Source organism: Opisthocomus hoazin, chromosome 2, assembly GCF_030867145.1.
Source record: "Opisthocomus hoazin isolate bOpiHoa1 chromosome 2, bOpiHoa1.hap1, whole genome shotgun sequence".
Classification (NCBI taxonomy): Eukaryota; Metazoa; Chordata; class Aves; order Opisthocomiformes; family Opisthocomidae; genus Opisthocomus; species Opisthocomus hoazin.
This window is the reverse complement of record NC_134415.1, coordinates 79,278,971-79,300,552: the sequence shown is the minus strand read 5'-3', so window position 1 is coordinate 79,300,552 and position 21,582 is coordinate 79,278,971. Positions and strand designations below refer to the sequence as shown.

At 45.8% G+C, this 21,582-nt stretch overlaps 1 protein-coding gene and 1 long non-coding RNA gene across 5 annotated transcripts; one reads left to right on the top strand and one right to left on the bottom strand.

Moving 5' to 3' along the window:
- Positions 1-308: 308 nt before the first annotated feature.
- On the bottom strand, positions 309-12,248 carry CD164 (CD164 molecule). The gene is made up of 6 exons (XM_075414246.1): positions 12,007-12,248; positions 9,683-9,766; positions 7,589-7,663; positions 5,444-5,575; positions 4,232-4,312; positions 309-3,339 (listed from the first exon to the last, which is right to left on the bottom strand). Exons 1-6 carry the CDS (start codon positions 12,116-12,118, stop codon positions 3,179-3,181), a joined length of 645 nt encoding a protein of 214 aa, XP_075270361.1. The 5' UTR covers positions 12,119-12,248; the 3' UTR covers positions 309-3,178.
- A 304-nt stretch (positions 12,249-12,552) lies between these two features.
- Positions 12,553-16,573, top strand: LOC142360582 (uncharacterized). 4 transcript variants are annotated; one of them, XR_012763195.1, is made up of 4 exons: positions 12,553-12,872; positions 13,548-13,642; positions 15,803-15,953; positions 16,236-16,573. It is a non-coding gene; the product is annotated as an uncharacterized LOC142360582 (long non-coding RNA). The 4 variants fall into 4 exon arrangements; XR_012763197.1 differs by having other exon boundaries at positions 13,548-13,654; XR_012763194.1 differs by having other exon boundaries at positions 13,548-15,953.
- The last annotated feature ends 5,009 nt before the right edge of the window (positions 16,574-21,582 follow it).

Here is a 21,582-nt window from a genome sequence, read left to right as displayed (position 1 = left end):
CTAAGGGTTATCAACAGCCTCCTTGGAACCACAGCCTGCAGTCCCTCTTCCACCTTATAGGCCAACATCCAGCATTATAAGCTTTGCAAATGGAAAGAGGAGCATTAAGCCTCACAGGTTGTTGCAAGTGGAACACTTTGTAAAGTTAACACCACATTCAGGAGAGCTAACTTAACTCTTCTAACCTTTCATCCTCCCTCTTCCCCTACGATGCTTCTCAATTCCTTTGAAAACAGCTCTTATCTCTAGAAAGTCAGCAGACTGTTCCCTCTGGGATTGCTCACATTAAAGAAAGTTTGCAAGTAAAATTCCATTCAACAGATTTTATTTATCAATTTGGTTTTACGATTACAACTGTTTCAGTTTTCTTCCATTGAAGACAAAATACAAACTTTTACAGCAACACTTGCAGAGAACATTCATAAGATAACAGCTTGACATTTGCACAAGTTGGCTTCAAGAAAAAGCCAGGTAACTTGAAGAGTCACTACAGTTCAGTGCCTAAAATTTACTCAGGGGCAAATACAACTACAGATCTACGAGCTACCTTCCACTTCAAAACACAAGGCCAAGAAAAACTGCAAGTCGTCACTTCAGGTTTTTTGCTAGTACACAGCACAGGTCAGCTGATACTGCCATTTCACAACCGAGTAATTACTTTCTATAGTGAGGCAGCCAAGCAGTGGTGAAGATGTATAACCCAGCCTCCCCGCCCCCCAAACAACTGAAAGGGAAACAACCCGAGCCACATCTCTCAACTGTGGATTATACCTTGTTGGCAAGGCTCACGAGCAAGCGGTGCATAGTGCAGGCCTTCCAGAACATCACTAAATTGATATAGTACAAGCTTGAGTTTTTCAGTGGCGTCTGTACATGTCAGAGATCCTGGGTTTCCTAGTCTTGGAAAATAGCAAGTGCTGGCACCAAGAAAAATTTAGTAACTAAGGCAAGGTATTCCTTCTATCCTTTTAAACAAAATTTGAGGCAAAAGATTAAGCAACTTTAAGGCACTTTAAAAACTATTTTTAGTTTGCTTTACCAGCATACTTTATCAGCAACCTAAATTAGGATCAGCATAGCTCATGAATAAGCACTTTAGCAATATTTTACAGAGCAACAACTGTTTTGTGGCAATGCCTTCCATGCTATGAAGTGTTCTGTAGCATTTTTCTGCAAGTTTCCCGAAACATAGCCCTTTGAGGCCAAAAAAATTATATACTAGGCATACAGTTTGCTTTGCTGAGCTGACGGAGAACTCTGTCATGCTTCAGAAGAGCGTTTCGCTCACTTCAAAGCACAGAATACAAGCTCATGGATATATTTTTAAAGAAATAAATGCAATAAAATAATTCTGAGATAGGGAAAGGACAGATTAAGTGATTTCACAATAAGGCCAAGGGTATACCATCTAACCCACACACATACTGTTGCTGGAAACCGGCTGCTTACTCTGCTGTTTTACTAAACCTGAGCTGATTGTCTTCGTTTTGTTGAGAAAACCAAAAGCTAATGAACTCAAAGGTACAGTACCGGTGAGTAACTCGTGTATTTTGTAGCAATTTGAGTTTTCTATGCAGCACAATAGAAACAATGCCATTCAAACTAGAAGAACACAAGAAAGCAACACTGTGCACTTTAAGCTTCCAACTGAAGTGCACTTAATTTGCTCCATAATTAAGTCCACTGCCATGACTATTATCCGCATTAATGCTATCTCTTTGTATCGGGTGCCAAATTCCAGTCAAGTCAGAGCTAGTAAGACAGTACTACAGATTATCCTGAAATTGATGATCAAGGGCTATCATCAAAAGCTATGTATTATATGCTACATCCACCACTTAATTTTATCTTTACTTCCATTTCTCCTGGGGGTTTACTTCACAGATGCTCAAGTCAATCTATACTGGAGATGACATACCTTTGATACTTAGATCACATGACTGATCCAGCCAAGGGAAAAAAAAAAACCCAATCCAAACCAACAACGTGGCCAAATAGATTTCCTTAAGCAGTTCACTGCAGGATGACACAAACCTGATGCCAGGAAGGAAGGAGCTATCCTGACTAGGATCAAATCAGCAGATCCTCTGAACTACACTTAATTGCTCCATCAGCAAGCAGACATACAGGAGGGTAAGACAAAAAAAACCCAAACCCTGAAATTAATTGCAATGATTTGAATAAGAAAAACCTCAGGATTTCCCAAACACCAGTATTTCAAGTATAAATGTAAGTTTTTGCCTTTTTATACAGGGAATGAACCAAGTTTTATCAACAGTTTTATGGTTGGTCTTTGTAGGCCAGAACAAAAGATAAACAACTTAAAGCTGCTGGTTGTAGCTGAACACTACTGTATCATGCTCCCTCACCCTCTGACAAGGTCACTAAGGGACAATTACAAAACTGAAATGCTCCAGCCACGCGTATTCCATTCTCCTATACAAAGCTAGTACTTAATACTTTTACTTATCTTTGAAATAGGTGGGATGCTTTTGCAGCCTACTGATTTTTAGTCTTTAAGGCACTAATCTTCACTTCCCATTTAGAAGTATTATCCCTATGTCCCCTCTCCACCCTCAACATTAATTGGAAAGGGCATAGGATTTCTGTTTGGGATGCAGTATTTTATCAGGCAACCTTCACTCTTGTGTAAAAAAATTTATGGGTTATGTTATTCTGTGAAGACACTATCTACTTCCCACAATTTTGTTAATCTTTCTCGCAGCACGCTGTAAGAGCTACAAGCTAGTATAAATGGTATTTCACTCCCTGAAGTCAGTCACCAATGATTCACATCTTGATAAAACTGAAGGGATACGGCATCAAATGTTGATTAAATTAGCCTTCACAATAGGTCATCATGAGATTGTCTACTCAAGACAGTGTTGCCACTGAATAAGAATCTCTGAACGTCTACATTTGGCATATCAAAAAAATAGTCCCGCAGCAGCAGCCACTAAAGGAAAATAAGACAGCCATTAGAACCCATGCAGCATATCGCAAGTAATCCTGTTGAAGAGATTCGTATCACCTCTTGCCAAGTATACTGTTGCAAAAATATTCTTTTAAAGTCTTAGAGATTTAAAGGATATTATGAACTGCTGTCTTCCATGAACAACAGAAAATATTCTGTGAACTACAGGTGTTGGGCTACTAGTCCATTATAAAGTGGCAGGTCCTAAAGTGTGTGATAGTTTCGGTCTTTCGACTTGCAGAATTTGTACAGAAAGAAAATAACAGCCTGCAGACCCAGAACAAGGACAATTCCACCTATGAAACTTGCAGCATCAAATGTAGATTTGCGTGGAGAAGGTGCAGGAGTCACAGTAGCATTCGTACCTGTTAAACACCACATTAGAGTTTGTGAGGGCACAACATTCACAATAGTTTTACAGATTTTAGTATTGGCTTCCTTGTATTAAGAGTGCTCAAAACATTCAAACACCAATAAGAAAACAAAAAATAATCAAAAGTAAAAACATGTCAGCAGCTGCATTTAGATTAATGATACTGAAATTCTGATTAAATACTGTTTGCAGAAGGTCAGAGCTATCTATAGCCAAATCACCCTCTTTTACATAGAGGTATATTGTTGATATGCTCACATTCAGAACACATTTTCCAATCTCTGCTGCTTGTTCTAGCTTTTTGCTTAAATTCAAATTAAATTATTATCTTCCATCTACTGCACCCCAAGAGTTACACTTAAAGAAATCAGCTGAAGCCACAACACATGAAACTGGAAGTAATAGCCATCTGCTGATGACTAGTTTCAAAGAGCTTTACTTCATGAAATAGCGTATTCAAGACTGACACTGAAATAAAACACCTCAGCTTATTCCCACCGCTTGTAGCCCAATTTTTTTTAATAGGTATTCCACTATTATGCTGTAAGAGAAAAACGAAATACCACCTCCCAAAGGTGAGTTAATAAGAGACTTCCAGCCACAGTATTAAAAGTGGCCAGCTGATTTCGTTTGACTAACATGTTTCTGACTTCCAGTATCTCACCAGCCAGCTGTTTCTCAGCATAGAACCTTGCTACACACATACATTACCTCAACAAAATCAGACATGCCATGAAGTTAGAAGTGACAAGATTGCAATACATAGCAGATACACCAATACTGCTTTAACATTGTCACTTGGTAAGTCTTTCAAGGCAACACTTATAAAGCAGCACTAATTTCTAAGTATTTTACGCTTTAATTATGCTAGCAGCAGCAGTTACCTGGAATACTGGTTGTTGTGGTAGCTGCAGTAATGGTAGCTGTAGATAGAGGAGCATGTGTAGTTGCATTGGTGATGTTAGCTGTTTGAGAGAAGACAGTATGTACAAACACAAGCTTCAAGAGCAAGTCTGCAAGCACTGAGGTTTTACATAAATGATTTGTCTTGTTTTGCCTAAACTAGCATAAGCTATGACCTTAGACTGTATTCCACACAATTCAGATGTTCAGCTGCATGGCATTAAGCCAAGTTTCTGCAATAAGGATTTTTTTCAAGCTTGGACACCATTGTTAGCCAAATATTTCAAGGTTCTCTACAGATCAATCAGACAAACCCACTTTTCTTCCAAGCACTAATATAAATGCTGGTATTTGAATGAGAATGAAGATAGCTGCTTCAAGACAACTGAGAATCTGCATCAAGGCAAAGGACTTTCATTAAACAGCCCTCAGAATCAGTTAGTATCTATTGTACTAAAAAACAGTACTTAATGTAGTATCTCTAGACAGGAGATAAACACAAGATAGAAAAGCTTCTTCTTTCTTCCCCCATCCCCATAACACTAACTGTGAATGACATCACTGGATCAAGCAAACACACCTGTAGCTAGACTGTCTCCAAAAAACTCTTCCATTATCAAATTTATCAAGCCAGAACACTGGGTCTCTGACCACCCCCCCACGCCCAACAAGTATTACTAAAAACTAATCAGTATTCCATTATGTGCCTGAAACAAGTGCCAACATTTGTGGGTTTACTCAAAGCTACACGTCACTCCACTGTAAGTTAGGCTGTTCTGAGCCTAAGTAAGTACCAACTTGTTACTTCCCAGCTCCCTTAAGCAGCAGATGCTTTTAAAGATTATTATTTTTGGTTTTTGTTTAAAAACTTCACTGTTAAAACAGCAGCATGTGTTAAGAACAGAAGTTGTTGAACTGGGCAACAACAACAAAAAAATCAACCTCATAAGAACTCATGATTAGTGGAAATGACTAATTCAAACAATTACCACTGAACCAATTCATAAAGACATTGGAAAGAAGCATTTTCTGTTAAGTTTTATGAAATCCACTTCCAAATCTTGGGACAATTTATGTATTCAAACATTTAAAAGTCATGCTACTACACTGATCTGCGGAAGAAGCCCTTCTCCTTTATTTTATTCACCAGTTTCTAGTTTACTGTCATGCTATGTTCCATGGTACTATATTACCTATAGTAGTATGAGCCGTGGTAGCAGAAGTAGCTGTGGTGGTATTGGAAGACGCTGTGGTAGTATTGGAAGATGCTGTGGTAGTATTGGAAGACGCTGTGGTAGTATTGGAAAAAGGAACGACTGTAGGAGCTATGAGAGAAAAAAAGAGTTATGTTAAAGAGATTAATCACAGTACTTAGTTAAAACAACACCCCAAACTCAACAGCAACAGGCCAAGTTTCAGGTAACTCATATAGCACCGAGTTCTATTGTAGTTTTGGACTGAAATCACAAAGCAGTTGAATGCTCAATCCACCACACTAACAGCAAATGTCGCACAAGTGAATACATGAAAAACCTTGTCACAGGCAGCCAAATGAAGCCAGCATTCAATTGGCAACTCAAGATTCCTCAAAGCAAACGAAAGGGAGAAGAGTCCTATTGTACAAGCATAAACTGTGCATGCTTTACACAGTAGGAAGCCAGGTATTCAGTACTGCTTCCCAATCTAACTGGAACTAAAACTGAACCTGACCTACCAACTAGAAACCAGAATGGTTAGACAGCTGAAGCAGTATGGGGGGAAAACCAAGACATCCTCAAGAATTTCAAAGTTTAGCTAAAGCTTTCTGCTCCGAGAGCTGTTGCTGGTTGTAGGTGCTCTCAGCTTCAGCATGTGCTGTAAAAAAAAAAAAACAGCAACTGTGAAACCTTCTGCAAGTTACTAAGTCACACGCGGACAGCTCATCTAAACTGTTGCTTAATCACACACTGATACATCAGCAAGCTTCCTGACGAAATACCGTTATGTTCAGAAGCCTTTAATGCTCAGGGTCCTTTAAATGTGGTTATTTACATCTTGAAAAAATTCAAGATGTTGGGAAACCAGAGCCAACTGTTCCTACAGAGACAGGCTGGATATATTAGAATCTACATTCTCTGAGGTCCCACTGGCATCAAGTCAGTTTAGGTCCACCTTAATGGTTATTCCACGTCAATCCCCGAATGTAGTGCTGAGCCGTGACACTGTAAGAGCTGATAAGGTATACAGGTTCCTCTCACACCAACAAAGACCCCCTACTAAAGGTGACGATTAAGTTTCCTTGAATATGCAGAAGCTAAAATACAGAACCTCATAACGCTGCTACAAGATTAATAGGAATTCTACTCTTAGATATGCAAGGCTGCATAGTAACAGCATGCGCTCTTTGGAAAGCATTGAAAAATGCTACTTTTAACACTCCTGATTAACAGGCAATTGTTACAATTTTAGAAACAACACAGAAGTCCAAGCCAAGTGGAATTATTTCTGACTGGCTGCCACCACCATAAGAAAGCCCATAGCAGCATGGAAGTTTCATCTCTGTTGCTGTGAGACAGCCTCTTTAGCAGCACTGTCAAACTCATCGAAACAAAAGTATTAAGAATTCTCATTTGCTCTTCTAGATCTTAAAACCAAAAAATCCTATTTTAAAGTTCATTTCTTGTTACCTTTCAGAAAAACTAAAACTGGGGGGCTTTCATAAAAGTGAAATTCAAGATCTAATCGAATTTATTCATATCCTGCAAATCTGCTTGGCAAAGCAAGCACAAATAAATGAAAACACTGAGGTAGACATGCAACCAAGCACGTCCCTGGCATGAAGGACTTACCTTACACAGTTCTATAACCCAGACCCTGCATCTCAGGACTGCATGAAGAGCTGTGCTAGTTAACAATTAAAACTGGAAGGTTCATAAGTATTTCCTATTTAGTCCATCTCAGGCAAAGCAATGGACTTGGCAGGTGAAACTTTCTTCTTGACTATAAGGTTACTGTCTTGAGGATGCTGATGAGTTCCTTAGCATATGCTACATCCTAGCATAGGAAACGTCACCCGTTTTAATCTAAGAAACCAAGGCAGTAGCCAGAGACATGTGTCTAGTAAAATACATCAGGCTTCCTCAAACAGCAACAGTGAGCAGTTGACTGAATGCACAACAAAACCGTGTTTTAATATCACATATGGCAGGTCTAATGAAGAAGCAAAGCACTTATTTGCATACTTGTACATGCTTTTGTTAATTGTAGAAGGCGTATTAACAAAGGTCAACAGATGAAGTAGTTGTAAGTGCAAATGCTCCCCATTAAACAATGTGAAAACTGAGTATCTAAATACTTACAAGAACACTGTTCTTCAATTGTACAGTTGATATATTTCACACTTATTTCTGTTTCACTTACACACAAGTCTTCTTCTGTCAGAAAAGAAGAGACACAAATATTTACAGCAGCACAACTTTAAAGTGTTTGAGACATTGTTCCTAAACACTAGTAAACTGTTCATAGGACAGACTAAACACCTTCTTCTAGCCAGGATAACATTAAAGCCAGTTCAATATGCAAGACTTCAGTATTATATTAATTAATAGAAATTAAAAAAAATTTAGAATTTTCTTTCACTACAGTTACTCTACCATTCAAATCAACACTTACGCAATACTTATACATGGTTATGCATCACTCTGCAGTAACAGTATAGCTTGATAATTTCTCTTCATAGCCTATGAAATTAGACAAGTGTTTCTACTATCCGTGGCATTTTTCATGTTAAACATTCTGTTGTAGCATCATAAAAAAACTTTACTGTCTTAAAAAATTCTACATGCAAGCAAAACTTAGTTCCAGCTTTTCAAACAGATCCTTGACCTTGAAATTGTTGAAGACAGCAGTTTCTTATTCTCTGCCTGCACACCCTTCTCCCTTGACACAGATTTCAACCTCTCCCTCAAAGAAGTTACACAGGTCTCTTGGGTGGTTGCAGTATGTGGCTGTTGGTCAGGCAACACACGCAGAACTCAGAAAAAGAGCTTCTTGAAGAACACTCTTGTACTGGACAAGTTACATCCAAAATTCATTAGTTCTGAAGTATCTCAGCCTTCATATAACAACCTTTCTCGGTCATCTACAATCAAGGGCTACAAAATCACTATTACAGTCATAGAATGGTTTGGGTTGGAAGGGTCCTTAAAGACCATCTACTTCCAACACCCCCTGCCATGGGCAGGGACACCTTCCACTAGACCAGGTTGCTCAAAGCCCCGTCCAACCTGGCCTGGAACACTTCCAGGGATGGGGCATCCACAGCTCCTCTGGGCAACCTGTTCCAGTGTCTCACCACCCTCGTAGTAAAGAATTTCTTTCTTACATCTAATCTAAATCTACCCTCTTTCAGTTTAAAGCCATTACCCCTTGTCCTATCACAACAGGCCCTTGTAAAAAGTCCATCTCCAGCTTTCTGGTAGGTCCCCTTTTAAGTACTGGAAGGCCACAATAAGGTCTCCCTGGAGCCTTCTCTTCTCCAGGCTGAACAGTCCCAACTCTCTCAGCCTTTCCTCACAGGAGAGGTGTTCCAGCCCTCTGATCATTTTTGTGGCCCTCCTCTGGTCCCGCTCCAACAGATCCATGTCTTTCCTGTGCTGAGGGCTCCAGAGCTGGATGCAGCACTTCAGGTGGGGTCTCACCAGAGCAGAGTAGAGGGCCAGAATCACCTCCCCAGTCAAACCATCCTCTTTTCTTACTCTCTTTCCATCTCACGTAAGAAGTGCAGATAATCCACTTGAGGACAACTTATGTAGTCTTTGTATGACTTTGTCAACAGCAACTTCATCTCCTCCGGGACTGAGTACCAGAGGTCACCTAAATGTAGTTACATCTAACTCTCCTACAATGGGAAAAACACAGCTCTGAACAAGACAAGCTAATGCTTCTTTGGCTCTGTTCCCTTCAGTGGGTTGCAATTCTTAGTTTTAGCAACACTACTCTTAACTAATCTTATTTAATGGACTCCTCACCTTTATTGCACTTTATTTCAGGAGTAGTGGTTGTGACAGGTCTATGACAAAACCTCATGAGGGACTGAAGCATGGCGATGTGCGGGCATGTCAGAATCCACTCATGACTCCATAACAGCAAATACAGGCAACTACTTTGTTCTAAAAACTTTCTGAACCATCTGGAAAACATTAGCTTATCAACAGCACAGATTTAAATCAAAAACCCTAAAAATCCGGGATTATTTTGAACATGTTCAGCTGTCTCCACGTACGAACTCGAGAAGTTTAACAACAGATATAACTTATGAGTTAATGTTCTGTTAGGTTATCAGACAAAACAGTATATTTGTGTAGTGAACATTATTATAGGTGAAGTAGGTCTAGTCGAGTTTAATGTTCTGCATGGCATAGTAAGGATCTGCACTGTGTAGTCCTTCTTACTTTCACATCTGATCCACTTGCAGCCTGCTGCATTTGTGTCATTACCAATACACGAACTGCAGTTAGAATGGTTTTCACAGACATCTAAAAGGAAAAAAAAAAAAAAGAAATGCATCGATTAGGACAAAATTAGCACTGTCAAAACAATAACTTCACCCACAGAAGCAACTCTTATATCTGTACATTCCTGTATGTACATCTCCTGGGTTAAGGCACAATCCTTCTCACTGGACTAACTACAACTGAAAGCTACAACTTGGGAATGCATTTGACAAGGCACAAATACCTTTCCCTTCAGACACTACTGATACTCCAAAACCAGACCCCACGTGTACATCAAGACTATGCCTCATGCAACCTCTAACTGTAGTAAACTCAGAGAATATACTACTCTAATGCCACCAAATCAATTTCGCAGAACTTCATTGAAACCTCAGATGGTAAGAGCTTTTTTCCTTTTGATTTTGTTTTTCCTTTAGGTAATACAGCCAGCTATAAACGACCCTACCATGGAAAGCAACCAAAGTGTGGGAAATACAAACAAGAACCTAGAGGACTTCATACACAAATGCATATAAAGGAGAGCAGAAAGCAAGCCAATCTGTTCTTATTTTGACCACAGCAGCAGCCAGAAACCTAACCGGTCCAGCTGCTTTTTTACGTCAGTCAAACATTGTTGCCTTAAAACCACAGTGACAACACATCCACTATCTGGATCAAGTAAGATCTTCTCCAAACCTACAGTTTTACTGCATTAGTTCTAATTAGGACTTACTCATACAGGCATCATACTCAGAAAACCCACATACAACCCACAGCTCCTTACGCTGCATATTCTCCAGCGCATTTCATATCACATCCACCTACTCCAGGCACCTTTGGGTGACCTTTCATTTTTCTCCACTCTGCTCCCCAGTGAAGGGAACACTGCTATTCACAGATCTTTGGCAACCAGTACGGTAATTTACATCTCAATATAACAGCTACACATTCATTAACTGACTTCAGTATTCTCATGATTTGAATTCAGCCTGAATCCACCTAGCCTTTCTCTTGGATATGGTAGGATCAGGCTAGAAATACTGGCGCTATTTCTTCATTTTCAGGAAATTTAAGAAGATACGAAAAGACCTTTGTCGGTTTGCATCAGCGAGGTATGCAGCAGACTTGCCCTGTTCCCTTCAGAAATAAGCGACTTAAACCATTTCGAGAGCTATATGACAGTTTCTGGATAACAGATTTCAGAAAAAAAAAAAAAAAATTTATTCTTCTGGGTATACATCTGAAGAACGATCACGGCACACACGACACTCACTTCTGATGAACAGACAATGTTCACTTTTGTAAATTCCTCACCAGTACACAGACAACTTAGCACAGTGCATCTGTGAAGACAGGAGGACAGCCAGCCAGTATCAGGTGCACTAGGACTTTTAGTTTACTTTCAGAACAGCTTTCCAAGACTAGCATGGGGGAGGAACAGATTTGCAAGAGTGAAGCATCAGGAGAGGTTTTTAATCACAGCAAAAGGCTTTAAGAACGAGCTGCTCACTTCAGCGGCAGGGCGTCAGATGCTCTCCCAACGCTACTCCTGCTACAAAAGACTCTCTTACGGTCTTTATATGGGATAACAGCAAGCTCCCCAGCCCTCCCCACCGGCAGACGCCTGCTCTTCACCGAAAAAACAACTCTGGTACCATGAACTGGGCTCCTAACCGTAGGCAAGCTCAAGTTTGCCCCCGAGACAAACCCGTCTGTTGTGCTGGCCCTTACACAGGGTAAATCGGGATGTTCCCTTCCACTTGAGGGGGAAGCCCGGAAACGCCCGCGGAACTCCGTGCTGCCGGGCCAACACCGCCCTCTCCCGCCGCCCCGGGGAGGCCGTTACCCTCCGCCCCGGAGCAGCCCTCCCGGCGCCGCCCCGCCTCACGCCACCGGCGGCCGGGCTGACGGCGGAACTCCAGCGGGGCCGAGGGGGAGGCTGCGGGACAGCCCCGCGCCCCGGGAGCGCGGGAGTGCTGCCAGGGCAGCCTCCGCCCCGCGGCTCTCGGCTTCAGCGGGCAGCTCGCCAGAGCCAGAAAGAGAGCAGCGGGCGAACAGCTCGGCGGGCTGCGGCCGAGGCGCCCGGGGCGGAAGCGGCGGCCGAGCTGCGAGGGAGCGCCCAGGGCGGCTCCACACCCTCCCACCCCCCCCTCGGCCCGCCGGCCGCCCGCGCTCGGAGCCCGCCCCGCTCCCCAGCGCCGGGCAACGGGCGGGGCGCGAGCGCGGCTGCCCCGTCAGCAGCTGCCGCGGGGTGAGGGGGCGCTGGGGCGCCAGGCACTCACCAACGGTCGCGGTGGCGTCACCGGCCGCCCGCGCCCACCGGCTCTGAGCGGCCGGCCCGCAGAGGCAGGCCAGGCAGAGGGCGGCGAGGGGGAGCGCGGGGACCCGGCCCATGGCGGCGGCGGCGGCGGCGGCGGCGAAGCGAGGGGCAGCGGCTCCCGCTCGCTGGCGCTTCTCTCCGCTCCCGCTGCCTCCACGCAGCCTCTGAGCGCCGTCGCCCCGCCCCCCCGGGCGTCACGTGAGCGCCGCCACCGCCTGGGGATGGCCCCGCCCGCTCCCCGCGCGGGCCGGCGGGAGCGAGCGTGCCAGGCGGTGGCGCGGTTCCGTCCAGCCCCCTCCCCCTTTCCAAGGGTTACTTCTCCACGTGACCCCGCCGCCCCGGGGGAGCGTTTCCCGCGCGTCACGCGCTGCCCCAACCGCCCCCCGCTGCGTTCGCAGAGCGGCGGGCGCTCATTGGCTGGGGGCGAGGCGGGGGGCGGGGACGTGGCGCGGCGGGCTCCCTTCCCCCTCCGGCGCCGAGCGTGAGGGAAGGCGCGGGGCGGGGTCCCTTGCCCCCTCCGGCCGGTCGCTTGCGGGGCGGGAGGAGGCCGAGGGAGCTGCCCGGGCGTGGATCCCCCGCTCTCGGGGGGTGCGGGGGGCCGGCTGCCCGCCGCTCGGTAGCCCAAGCGAGCCGCGTCCGAGCCGCTGCAGCCTCCGTGCGGGTGCCCGGCTCTCGGGGCGCCTCGGGCGGGAGCTGCTCGGCCCCGGCCCGCCCCGCCCCGCTGCGGGCGTTTTGTGGTTGGATTCCTGTCACAGAGCGGTTCTCGCTGGTGTGAGGTTCCCCTCTTCCTCCCTCGCCCTGCTCTGCCCCGAGAGAACTTGGCGACTGGTACGTAACGGTAGTTTAAGCGAGCGTTGCTCAGTCACACGCGAAGCTTAGCAGCGTGCAGCGGTTGCCCGTTGTTGTCCGTCAGGGCTAGTGCCACGGCCGGTGGGAACACCGCGCCGGGAGCCCGTGGGGAAGTGCCTGCGGTGCTGCAGGGGCAGCGCGGTGCGAACGGGGACCTTCGTCTTCAGGCCTGGCACCTCCTGCCGCGCGGTAGAGAGCACCAGGAGAAGGATGCTTGTGGATCCCATCGCAGAGGAGAGTCCCCCCTCTGCCTGGCTTTTCCCCTGCCTCCCTCTTTGTGTCCTTCGTTTTTCCCTAAGGCAACTGGAGTCAGCGTACACCGTCAACAGCGGACTCTGCAAATAAAAATTTGTTTGTGTAAATCTGCCTCAACGTTTTGTGCGATGCCAACGCAGGCAAATGTTGGGAAACCAAGACAAACATTAGTGCCTGCTTGTAATCAACCAAAGCCAAGCTAGAGCTGTAAAGCAAATATTAGAATGGTCTCGATTTGAGAAAGGTGCTGTCAGAATGAAAGGCCAGAAGGAAGAGAAGAGTTATAATCAGGAAAATTCTCCCCTGTTTCCCCTAAGCGTGAGCTACACTTGGGCAGTGAAGAGGAAACTGCCAAATAAATCTCTAGCTTAATCTTGCATTTTACTTTCTTTCCTGAAGGTGTTTTACTGCCAAGAGCCAAGAGACCAATACAACATCAGAAACTTCAAGGGAAGCTACCTATCACGGTTACTGTGTGAGCTCCAGAAATGTCTGTAAGACTGTTGGTAATACATAATTCAGTTATGGAGCGTTCTAACAGGCTTCTGTGCCGGCATATATTGTGGTGCTTCTGCTAGTGGGCAAGACAGCTAATGCTTTGCCTTCCTGCAAAGGAGTCTTAGAGTGAAAATATAAAAAAAGGGCTGCAAGGGAAACAGCAGAGAATCCAGTTTTGCGATATGAACGGGAACCTTGTAGCAGCTGCGGTGAAATGACCAAGCATGTTTTGTTGGACGTAAATGTCAGTGGCATCTAATGTAGTTCTGAAAAGTGATAAGGTGACTGAAGTCACGCACTCACTTTAGCTGTCTTTCATTCTGCGTGTTCTTTTTACTGGAGTGTTAGTGTAAAACAGTTCAGTTATTCCCGCACTATGATTGAAGCTGCTGGCTTTTTAATGCGAAGAAATAATTTTCACATTAATTGTTAAAAGACTATGTTGCTGTTCTAACTTTGAATAAGCAGCATGTAAAATAAATTGAGGAGCAACATAAATAGATGCTGCAACATAACCAAAACTGCAGTGAGCATTGAATATGAGAGTTTCCTGTGGCTTCCGCTCAGCCCTCTTGGCCACGCCTGCAGAGATTTTTATGTCCTTCTGGGATGAGGGTCTCTCCTACTGGGATCAGAGCTTGATTCACAGGATCTGTTGTGATTTCACTAGACATGTGGCAGCGTTTGAACTCAGGTTTTGCTTTTTGCAGTTCTTGGGGGTTATGGTGTTAGATATATCTTCAGCAGTTACAGAGTTTTAGGAGGGATGCAGTGGCAGTTCAACTGATGTGCTGGACATGCAAAGTGTCATGGTTGCTGCAGTCTGCATTTCATGAGGACTACATGCTAAAAATCTCCCCTTTTGAGAAGGAAAACAAATAGGACATATGTTAAATGTGATTGATAAAAGACTCTAATCAGCATGTATATATATGGAAAAACTGGGAGAAAATGAAATACATAATAAAGCAGAACTAAGATTACCATCAGGGCAAGAATCAGAGCTACAGCTTGTCTCCACGAGCAAGTGAAAACATGTCTGTCATGTAATCCTGGGGGCTGGTGGGAAGCCAAGTGAATGATAAATGTGGTTTTTCTGTTTTTCCTTAAAGTCAGCATCTCAGGACTTTGTTGTAGCATACAGTCAGCAGGACGATGGCAGTCTGGTTTATTGTTGTTGGATCTAAAATATCACATTCATCACTGTATTTGTTTTTTGTTGCGCTGTTATATACTTTGTGGTTAGTAAGGCGTTTGCCTCTGTTTTGAATCTATAAGGAATTCCAAGCACTGCATTACTGGAAATTTATGGAAAGTCCTTGGCAAAAAAAGGGTAAAAGCTAAGGGTCTGCAGATGCCCATTTTAGGGAAGCACGTTTTAAATGTAATGAACACCCAGGAATCGCAGCAGATCGTGTTGTACCAGTCGGTGCTGGGCAAGATGCGATAACGGGGCCTTTTGAAGAGGCTCCAGAGGAGCGTACTGCAGTTTGGGGTGGTGGCAAGGAACGAAACAAAATTTTGGTAGATAAACTGAAGGGGGCATATATTCGGTTCAACCTGTAAACGTTTGTGTTTATTTCCAAATTGTCATTTTCACCTGTGTGGAAAGAGAAGTGCGTGTGCAGTGTAAATACGTGGTGGGTGTTTTAGCAAGGAGAACAGACCATCCTAAGAGGTTTCGGGGTATTTCATACCATGACACAACGATGCGTTGTTGGATTCTGGTGCCGCTCACCACCTGTGTAATTCCTCGGAAATAATGCACTGATTCCCGTGCTCAGAGCTTCGTAACCTCCATTAATCCTTGCATCGTGAGGCAGGCATGGTAGTAAATCCCGCGGCAGAGGTGTGTCTGATCGGGGCTGGGTGCAGCCCCAGGGCACGTACGCGCCGCGTTGCGTGACATCCAAGTGTGCATGCCGGGTGCCCGTGTGTCCGTCCCCAGCAGAAATCCTGGGAGAGGACACTGGCCCCTGCCTGAGGCGAGCAAGGCGGAGCTGCGTCTGGTGGCCCCTCACCCGTACTGTGGTCCAGGCACTTGCTCAGCACTGCCAGGAGGGGTGGGAAGGCTGCTTTTCACATAAGGAACAGGTAGAAATATTTATATGCAGAGTGGTAGCGAGGATGTAATAACGCTAAAGGATTTTTCTTAGCTCTTTCTAGAGATGGTGGTACAGCAAATGCTTTTAGCCTACGGGAAGCCAGAGAGATGTCTTGAGAAGAATGGAAGGCGATGGGAGAGGCAAGACGGGGCGGGAGGAATAAACATTCCACTTGTGCAGCTGGGACCAACCCCAGAACAAGGTCAGGCTGGTTTAGGTAACCAAATTAAAATAAGGCTAACGTTTAGACGGGGTCTTCCTGCAGCAGAACATCCATTTACCATGTTTGTAAGGTGCATTTTTCTATTGGTGATGGCATAACAGAGCGTTGGGCTCTGGCCTGTGTCAGGGCTGGAGCGTGACCCCTGCTCCTAGGAGTTGAGCTCTCTGCTCAAGGCTGGGTGGCTGATAAAAGATGCCTTGGCCAGCCCAGTAGCTTTGAAAGAGAAGGAACCTCACCGGGGGCTCCCCCACTCTTTTTCAGAAGATGCTTTTAGGCTGAGGCTCTTGCCCCTGGCCCCCACCTGAGCTGCAGCCCCAGGAGTGTCGCAGCCCTGCCTGTGCCTGGCCTTGGGGACCGCTGACCCGGCCCTCCGGCTCTCGCTGCGTCCTGGCAGCCCGGACCAGTGCTTCTCCCTGCACAGCATCTGAGGTACGGACATGACTGAGCTCTGTTGGGCTGGCCACCCTTTACTGCCTCTTAACATCCTAAACCTTACCAGGATTACAGTATCCAGATTCTTTCCATTAAGTTTGCAAAATCATTCCACTTGCCCATTTCCTTCATGCTACAGCTGTATCGCATCATTCTGATCCATTTGATATGCTGTGTAGTTGATATTTTGAGTAAAGTTCTTTCAAAACCAGTGCTTTGGAGTATCTTTTTTCTCTCTGGAATTGATAGTAGGAACTCTTTTGTCTCTGAATTACAGCTGGGGATCAACAGCGGTTTTGTTAAGTTTATCCCAGGCAATAAGTACACGAAGGACAAAGCAGAGAGCTGGAGCCACGACGGCCTGGAAAGGAATCACAGAATCGTAGAGTGGTCTGGGTTGGAAGGGACCTTCAAGATCATCTGGTTCCAACCCCCCTGCCATGAGCAGGGATGCCTTCCACTAAGCCAGGTTGCTCAGAGCTCCATCCAACCTGGCCTTGAACACTTCCAGGGATGGGGCAGCCACAACAAAGCGAGGTTGGTCTGTAGGAAGATGAGATGCGTTGCCTGAGGCTCACCTGGTACAATTAAAAAGAACACACACCTCGGAGGTCACAGGGCTTCCCCAGATTGGTGCGGAGTACCTGCATAGCTGGGGGGCCACCTAACAATTTCTGTTGACCTTAGCAGCCCTCCTGGGTGAGATTCAGAAACCCTCTGACCTCAGACTAGGTAAATAACATCGTAGTTCATGACTTCACGCTGCAAATTTCATCTGGTCTGTGCTTAGATTAGTAAGGGGTAATGACTGGAGCCTACCGCCCGTGGTTTACTAGCACACCATTGTAAGGCCCCAGATCAAAGTGAGCAATTGTCTCAAATCTCCATCTTGAGAAATGGAGACAGAGACGCTCGAACTAAGCAGACTGTGAAACTTAGCTGATTAATTGCTGTTGAACAGTAGCTGGTGTTCCAGGTAAGGAACATCTCCTGGTTACAGACCTGCTCAGCCGAGGACACTGGGTCACCCCTGGGAGAAGATCAAACCCTTGGTGTCCCTAACCAAGGATGTGCTGGAGCAGCTGGACCTGGAGAAGAACAGTTAATCAGAATGTTTTCTGTGTGCTGCAAACTTGGCAGCAGAACCGAGAATTTGTGTGTCCTTAGTTGAACTACCCTCATTGTAATACTAAAAATCACAGCCCCCGAGCTGGAGACCCTGGCCCTGATTCACCGAACGTGCGCAGTGAAGAGGGAGGATGCTGCGGCTTGAAATGGAGACGAGACAGGTAAGGACCGATGGGGAAAGAGAGTGGTTAAGCGGAACTGTGAAAGCACTGGTAGCTGTTGCTCCAATGGTGTAAATGTTCTGCCGCGTGTTAGCCAAGGTGTGCTCGATTTGTGGGAGATGACCGAGCACCCAGGCTTGTGCAACCCTGAAATAAATGAAAAGGGGAGTGGACAAGCTCTTCGGCACGCACCCATCGCTGCAGGACCCTGACTACCAGCAGAGACCATCTCTGGATCCGAGGGTGGGGATATCTTTGATTTTTCCCTCTTGTTTTCCTCTCTGTCTCCAACTTTCTAGGCACATAAGGGTAATGTTGAAAGCTTGCCGATCTGCTGTATTTCGGGGTTTTGTAAAATCAGACATGATGTTGTTGCAAGCTTTGCCAAGTCAATATCCCTTCTGACCCCACTGCTCTAAAAGTAATGTTACGAAGTTGCGAAGCTACCGTCTTCTGTAACTCCGCTGAACTCCAAGTAAAGCTTTGTTTGTAGTGTAGCCTCTTGGGTCATTGTCACGACTCCTGGGTACCGCACAGAGAACTGAAATTCTCACCTTCCCCTTCCCCTCTGAGTGGGGCGGGAGAGCTGTCCTTGCGCTTGTGACGCACACGCCTCTACGGAGAAAGGAGCTTTGTAGGTAGTCTGAGGGCTGCTTTCAGCACTTTTCATTTAGAGCAGCTCCTAAGAGAGTGTTTCCCTGGAGTAAGAAGCTCAGCGTAAAACTGTAAGAAAGCAAAACTTGAAAGACACCGATTTTTCCTACAGCAGTGACACATTACGTAAATAAAACACTGTGTAATCTGGTAAGATAATAATTTTCTCAGGATGCAGGCTGCTGCCGTCTGCCCTTTTGTCGCTCTCGGGAGCAGGGCGGCAATACACCGCAGATGCTCTCTCTCGACCCCCGCTCTCCCCATCAGGGGAAGGGAAAAAGGAGGAAAAGGGAGAGAGACTTACAAACTGGAAATTAAAACAGCTTTACTACTAATAAGAGAAATAATGCAAAATATACAGAACCAATATTGAGTCTCCCACCAATATTGAGTCTCCCGGATGCCAGGCAGGCACTAGTGAGTCCCGGACTTGATTCCCCAGTAGACAGGAAGTGGACTCAGGGATGCACAGATCGGAATCTGGATCAGGATCACAGGCAGGACAAGGAGCAGGGTCCTCTTCGGAAGCTGACCATGGACAAAGAGACCGAGCCCCTCATGATCCCCCAGCTTTAAACTGAGTATGACGTGCATGGCATGGAATACCGTGTTGGTCACCATCAGGTCACCTGTTCTGTCCACCCTTCTCTGCAAATGCGACCCTTTACGACCCCTCACTTGCGGAACATAAGAAGTCTATCAACGACCTTGGCTGCTACAGAAATAATTATGAATGTGGGCCTTTTCTTCATTCCATTCCTACCGCTAGCTCAGTAAAGCTATAAACACCAGGTGTTACCAGCTCTGGAGCGGACGCTGTCTGAAAAATATGCAGCCAACTTCAGGAAAATGCAGTTACTTAGAAGAACTTGGCTGAAAGGAAAATACACTGAAAGAAAATTGGTTCTGGTTCAGCCAAAACTGGAACACCTTTATAGAAGGGAGTTTCGGTATATGGTTGCTGGGGAAGGGAACTTCTCCGAAACCAGCAGCTGACAATGGAAGTCTTCACCTCCCCATCTGCAGCTTGCCCCAGCATCACCCAGCCTTTTGGAGACCTCGTGGCTCGCCTCAGGGCTTGCACGGCCTAGGGGCTTGCAGGGCCTCTGGATGCTTGCCCGTGCTGCTTCTCTGGTCTGGCTCTCAGAGGAGGCAGGACATCCCTAGTGACTTGATCAGAGATGTGAGTTGCAGTAGAAAATATGGCAGAAAACTTCATTCTGGATTGAGGTTAAGATGATTCTTCCTTTCCTGTTTCACTGTTCATCGCCTGGGGCTCCCTAAGCACATCCAGCCTGCAGGCGCTGGGGAACCGGGGTTGAAAGACACACTCTTTCTTTTGGGTGACCTCCTTAATACTGGATGAAAGATCTTACCACACTTTTTCTGGCAGAGTGTCCTGTCGTGACCAATGCCAGTACAGTAATTGCGGCTTGCCTGAACGATCATTATGCCTGAAATTCGAAACATTTCCTGGTTGTACTCTCCCCTTCTCGTTAGAACGTTTTCTTCGTGGCGTAAGTCCAGCCAGTTGTCCCCTGCCCAGCCACTCTGTGTGGCTCTCCCGGACCCCAAGTGTGCGACACCCCGAATGCCGTGCATCCAGCCATCAGGTCTGTGGCTTCGGGCACAGGATCAGCTCTCTGGCACCTGGCATGACCAGGCGTCTGTCTGCCCTGAGGGATCCCGACCACTGCCCGCTGCCAGAGCGTGAGTTTCCATGCTCTGGCTGCCGCTCAGATCAGCTCGTTTGGACTCGCAGCACATGCTGTGCTGTGTCTGGGTCCCTCGTGGGGACACTGGGGACACCGGGCTGCAGCCATGCTACAGAGCAGACCTGCCGTGGGCGACCAAGCCAGCAGCAAACAAAAAATCAATTAACTGGTATTTTAGCATTGTCCTTTGTAACCTGCAGAACCCAAATCAGTTTTCCGACTTTCATCTTTAAACATTTGAATACAATGCAAGAAAGAAGAGCCACTAACCTTCGTCCCAGTAATGAGTTTTGAAGCCATACCCTTTCACAGCAATAGTCTCTATTACTTATGAAAAGAAATTTGTCAGGGAATGTGTCATTTTATGAAAAAAATACAACACCGTATTTTCATCTTTGGCACAGAACTATGAAGTGAAAATAATTATTCTCTAGGCAGTTTAGTTGATTTGAGATGTTCCTGGAGAAGACTCAGTTCCTATATATCAGTCTCTGTATAGACTGCAGACTGACTCAGGAAATAAAAGGAGAAAATGTGTTAAAGGCTTCTTAGCTAGCCACAGACATACAGATATTTTTGTTTAAGGAATCTTTTTGTTTTGTACTGTAAGTAAAGAAAAACCTAAATCCCCTTCCTAAAATTAAGACGACCTCTGTACTCACGCAGAGCATGCAGAGGTCACTCTAGGCCTGTGCCCTCTTCAGGCAGTCAGTCAAACATTTGCTGGTTTGTTACATTCATTCCCATTTAGTAAAAAAATTTAAGCATGTTACTTCTCACGAAACGTGCGGGCTTCAGCTCTGACAAAATTAGGCCTCTCCTAACGCTGCTGTAATTCAGCCTTTCCCACGTTACACTGGCGCTGGTTTAGGGGGTCTGGCAGCTGGCACGGGGACCCCCGGAGCAGAGGCAGCTCAGCGCAGCGCTCTTGGCGATAGTCACATCTTTGTTAGTTGAGACCATCTGCCAAACATAATTACTTAAAGCTTACGTCTGCTCTACTGTTTCCTGGTTTTAGCCAGACGCAGCCCAACCCCATTTCAAGGCTGTAACTTTTGGTTTATCGTGCGGAGTGCAGGAGCACACGTACGGCGTTCAGAGAGGCTGCAGTTCTGCAAACAGGTTTCTTTTCCCTCCTTTCCCCTGAGATGGCTGAGTTACCATATGCAGACCGTGTCTGGTATCTGAGCTGTACGGGGCAAACCTGGCAGGGCAAACGTGCTGTGGAGGTTGTGGCAGAAGCTGACTTTAGCCAGCTTTAGCCCTGTAGGTGTGGATCCATCTGGCCACCCGTGCTTTAGCCATATGCGCATTTTGTTGTATCTGCTTGTCGCTATATAATCATCGTATTAACACCATTTCCCATATACTGCAGACTGGCACTGAGCTATGTTCACAAGTCTTCTTCCATAGTCCTGTAAATGTGCTTTTTAACAGCTTATGAACTTTTTTTGTTTTAAGCCAAAAGAGCATTTCCAAGCTATTCACATGTGCAAGAAGTGCTTTTATTTTTGCCTT

Bases quoted from the DNA above. Each gene is read 5' to 3' on its own strand.
- CD164 (XM_075414246.1), bottom strand. From the start codon at position 12,118: ATGGGCCGGGTCCCCGCGCTCCCCCTCGCCGCCCTCTGCCTGGCCTGC. The intron at 7,664-9,682 runs GTAAGAAGGACT...CTTTTCTGACAG, and splicing joins CAAGTGGATCAGATGTGAAA to AAGAAGACTTGTGTGTAAGT. The intron at 4,313-5,443 runs GTAATATAGTAC...TCTCTCAAACAG, and splicing joins CACGGCTCATACTACTATAG to CTAACATCACCAATGCAACT.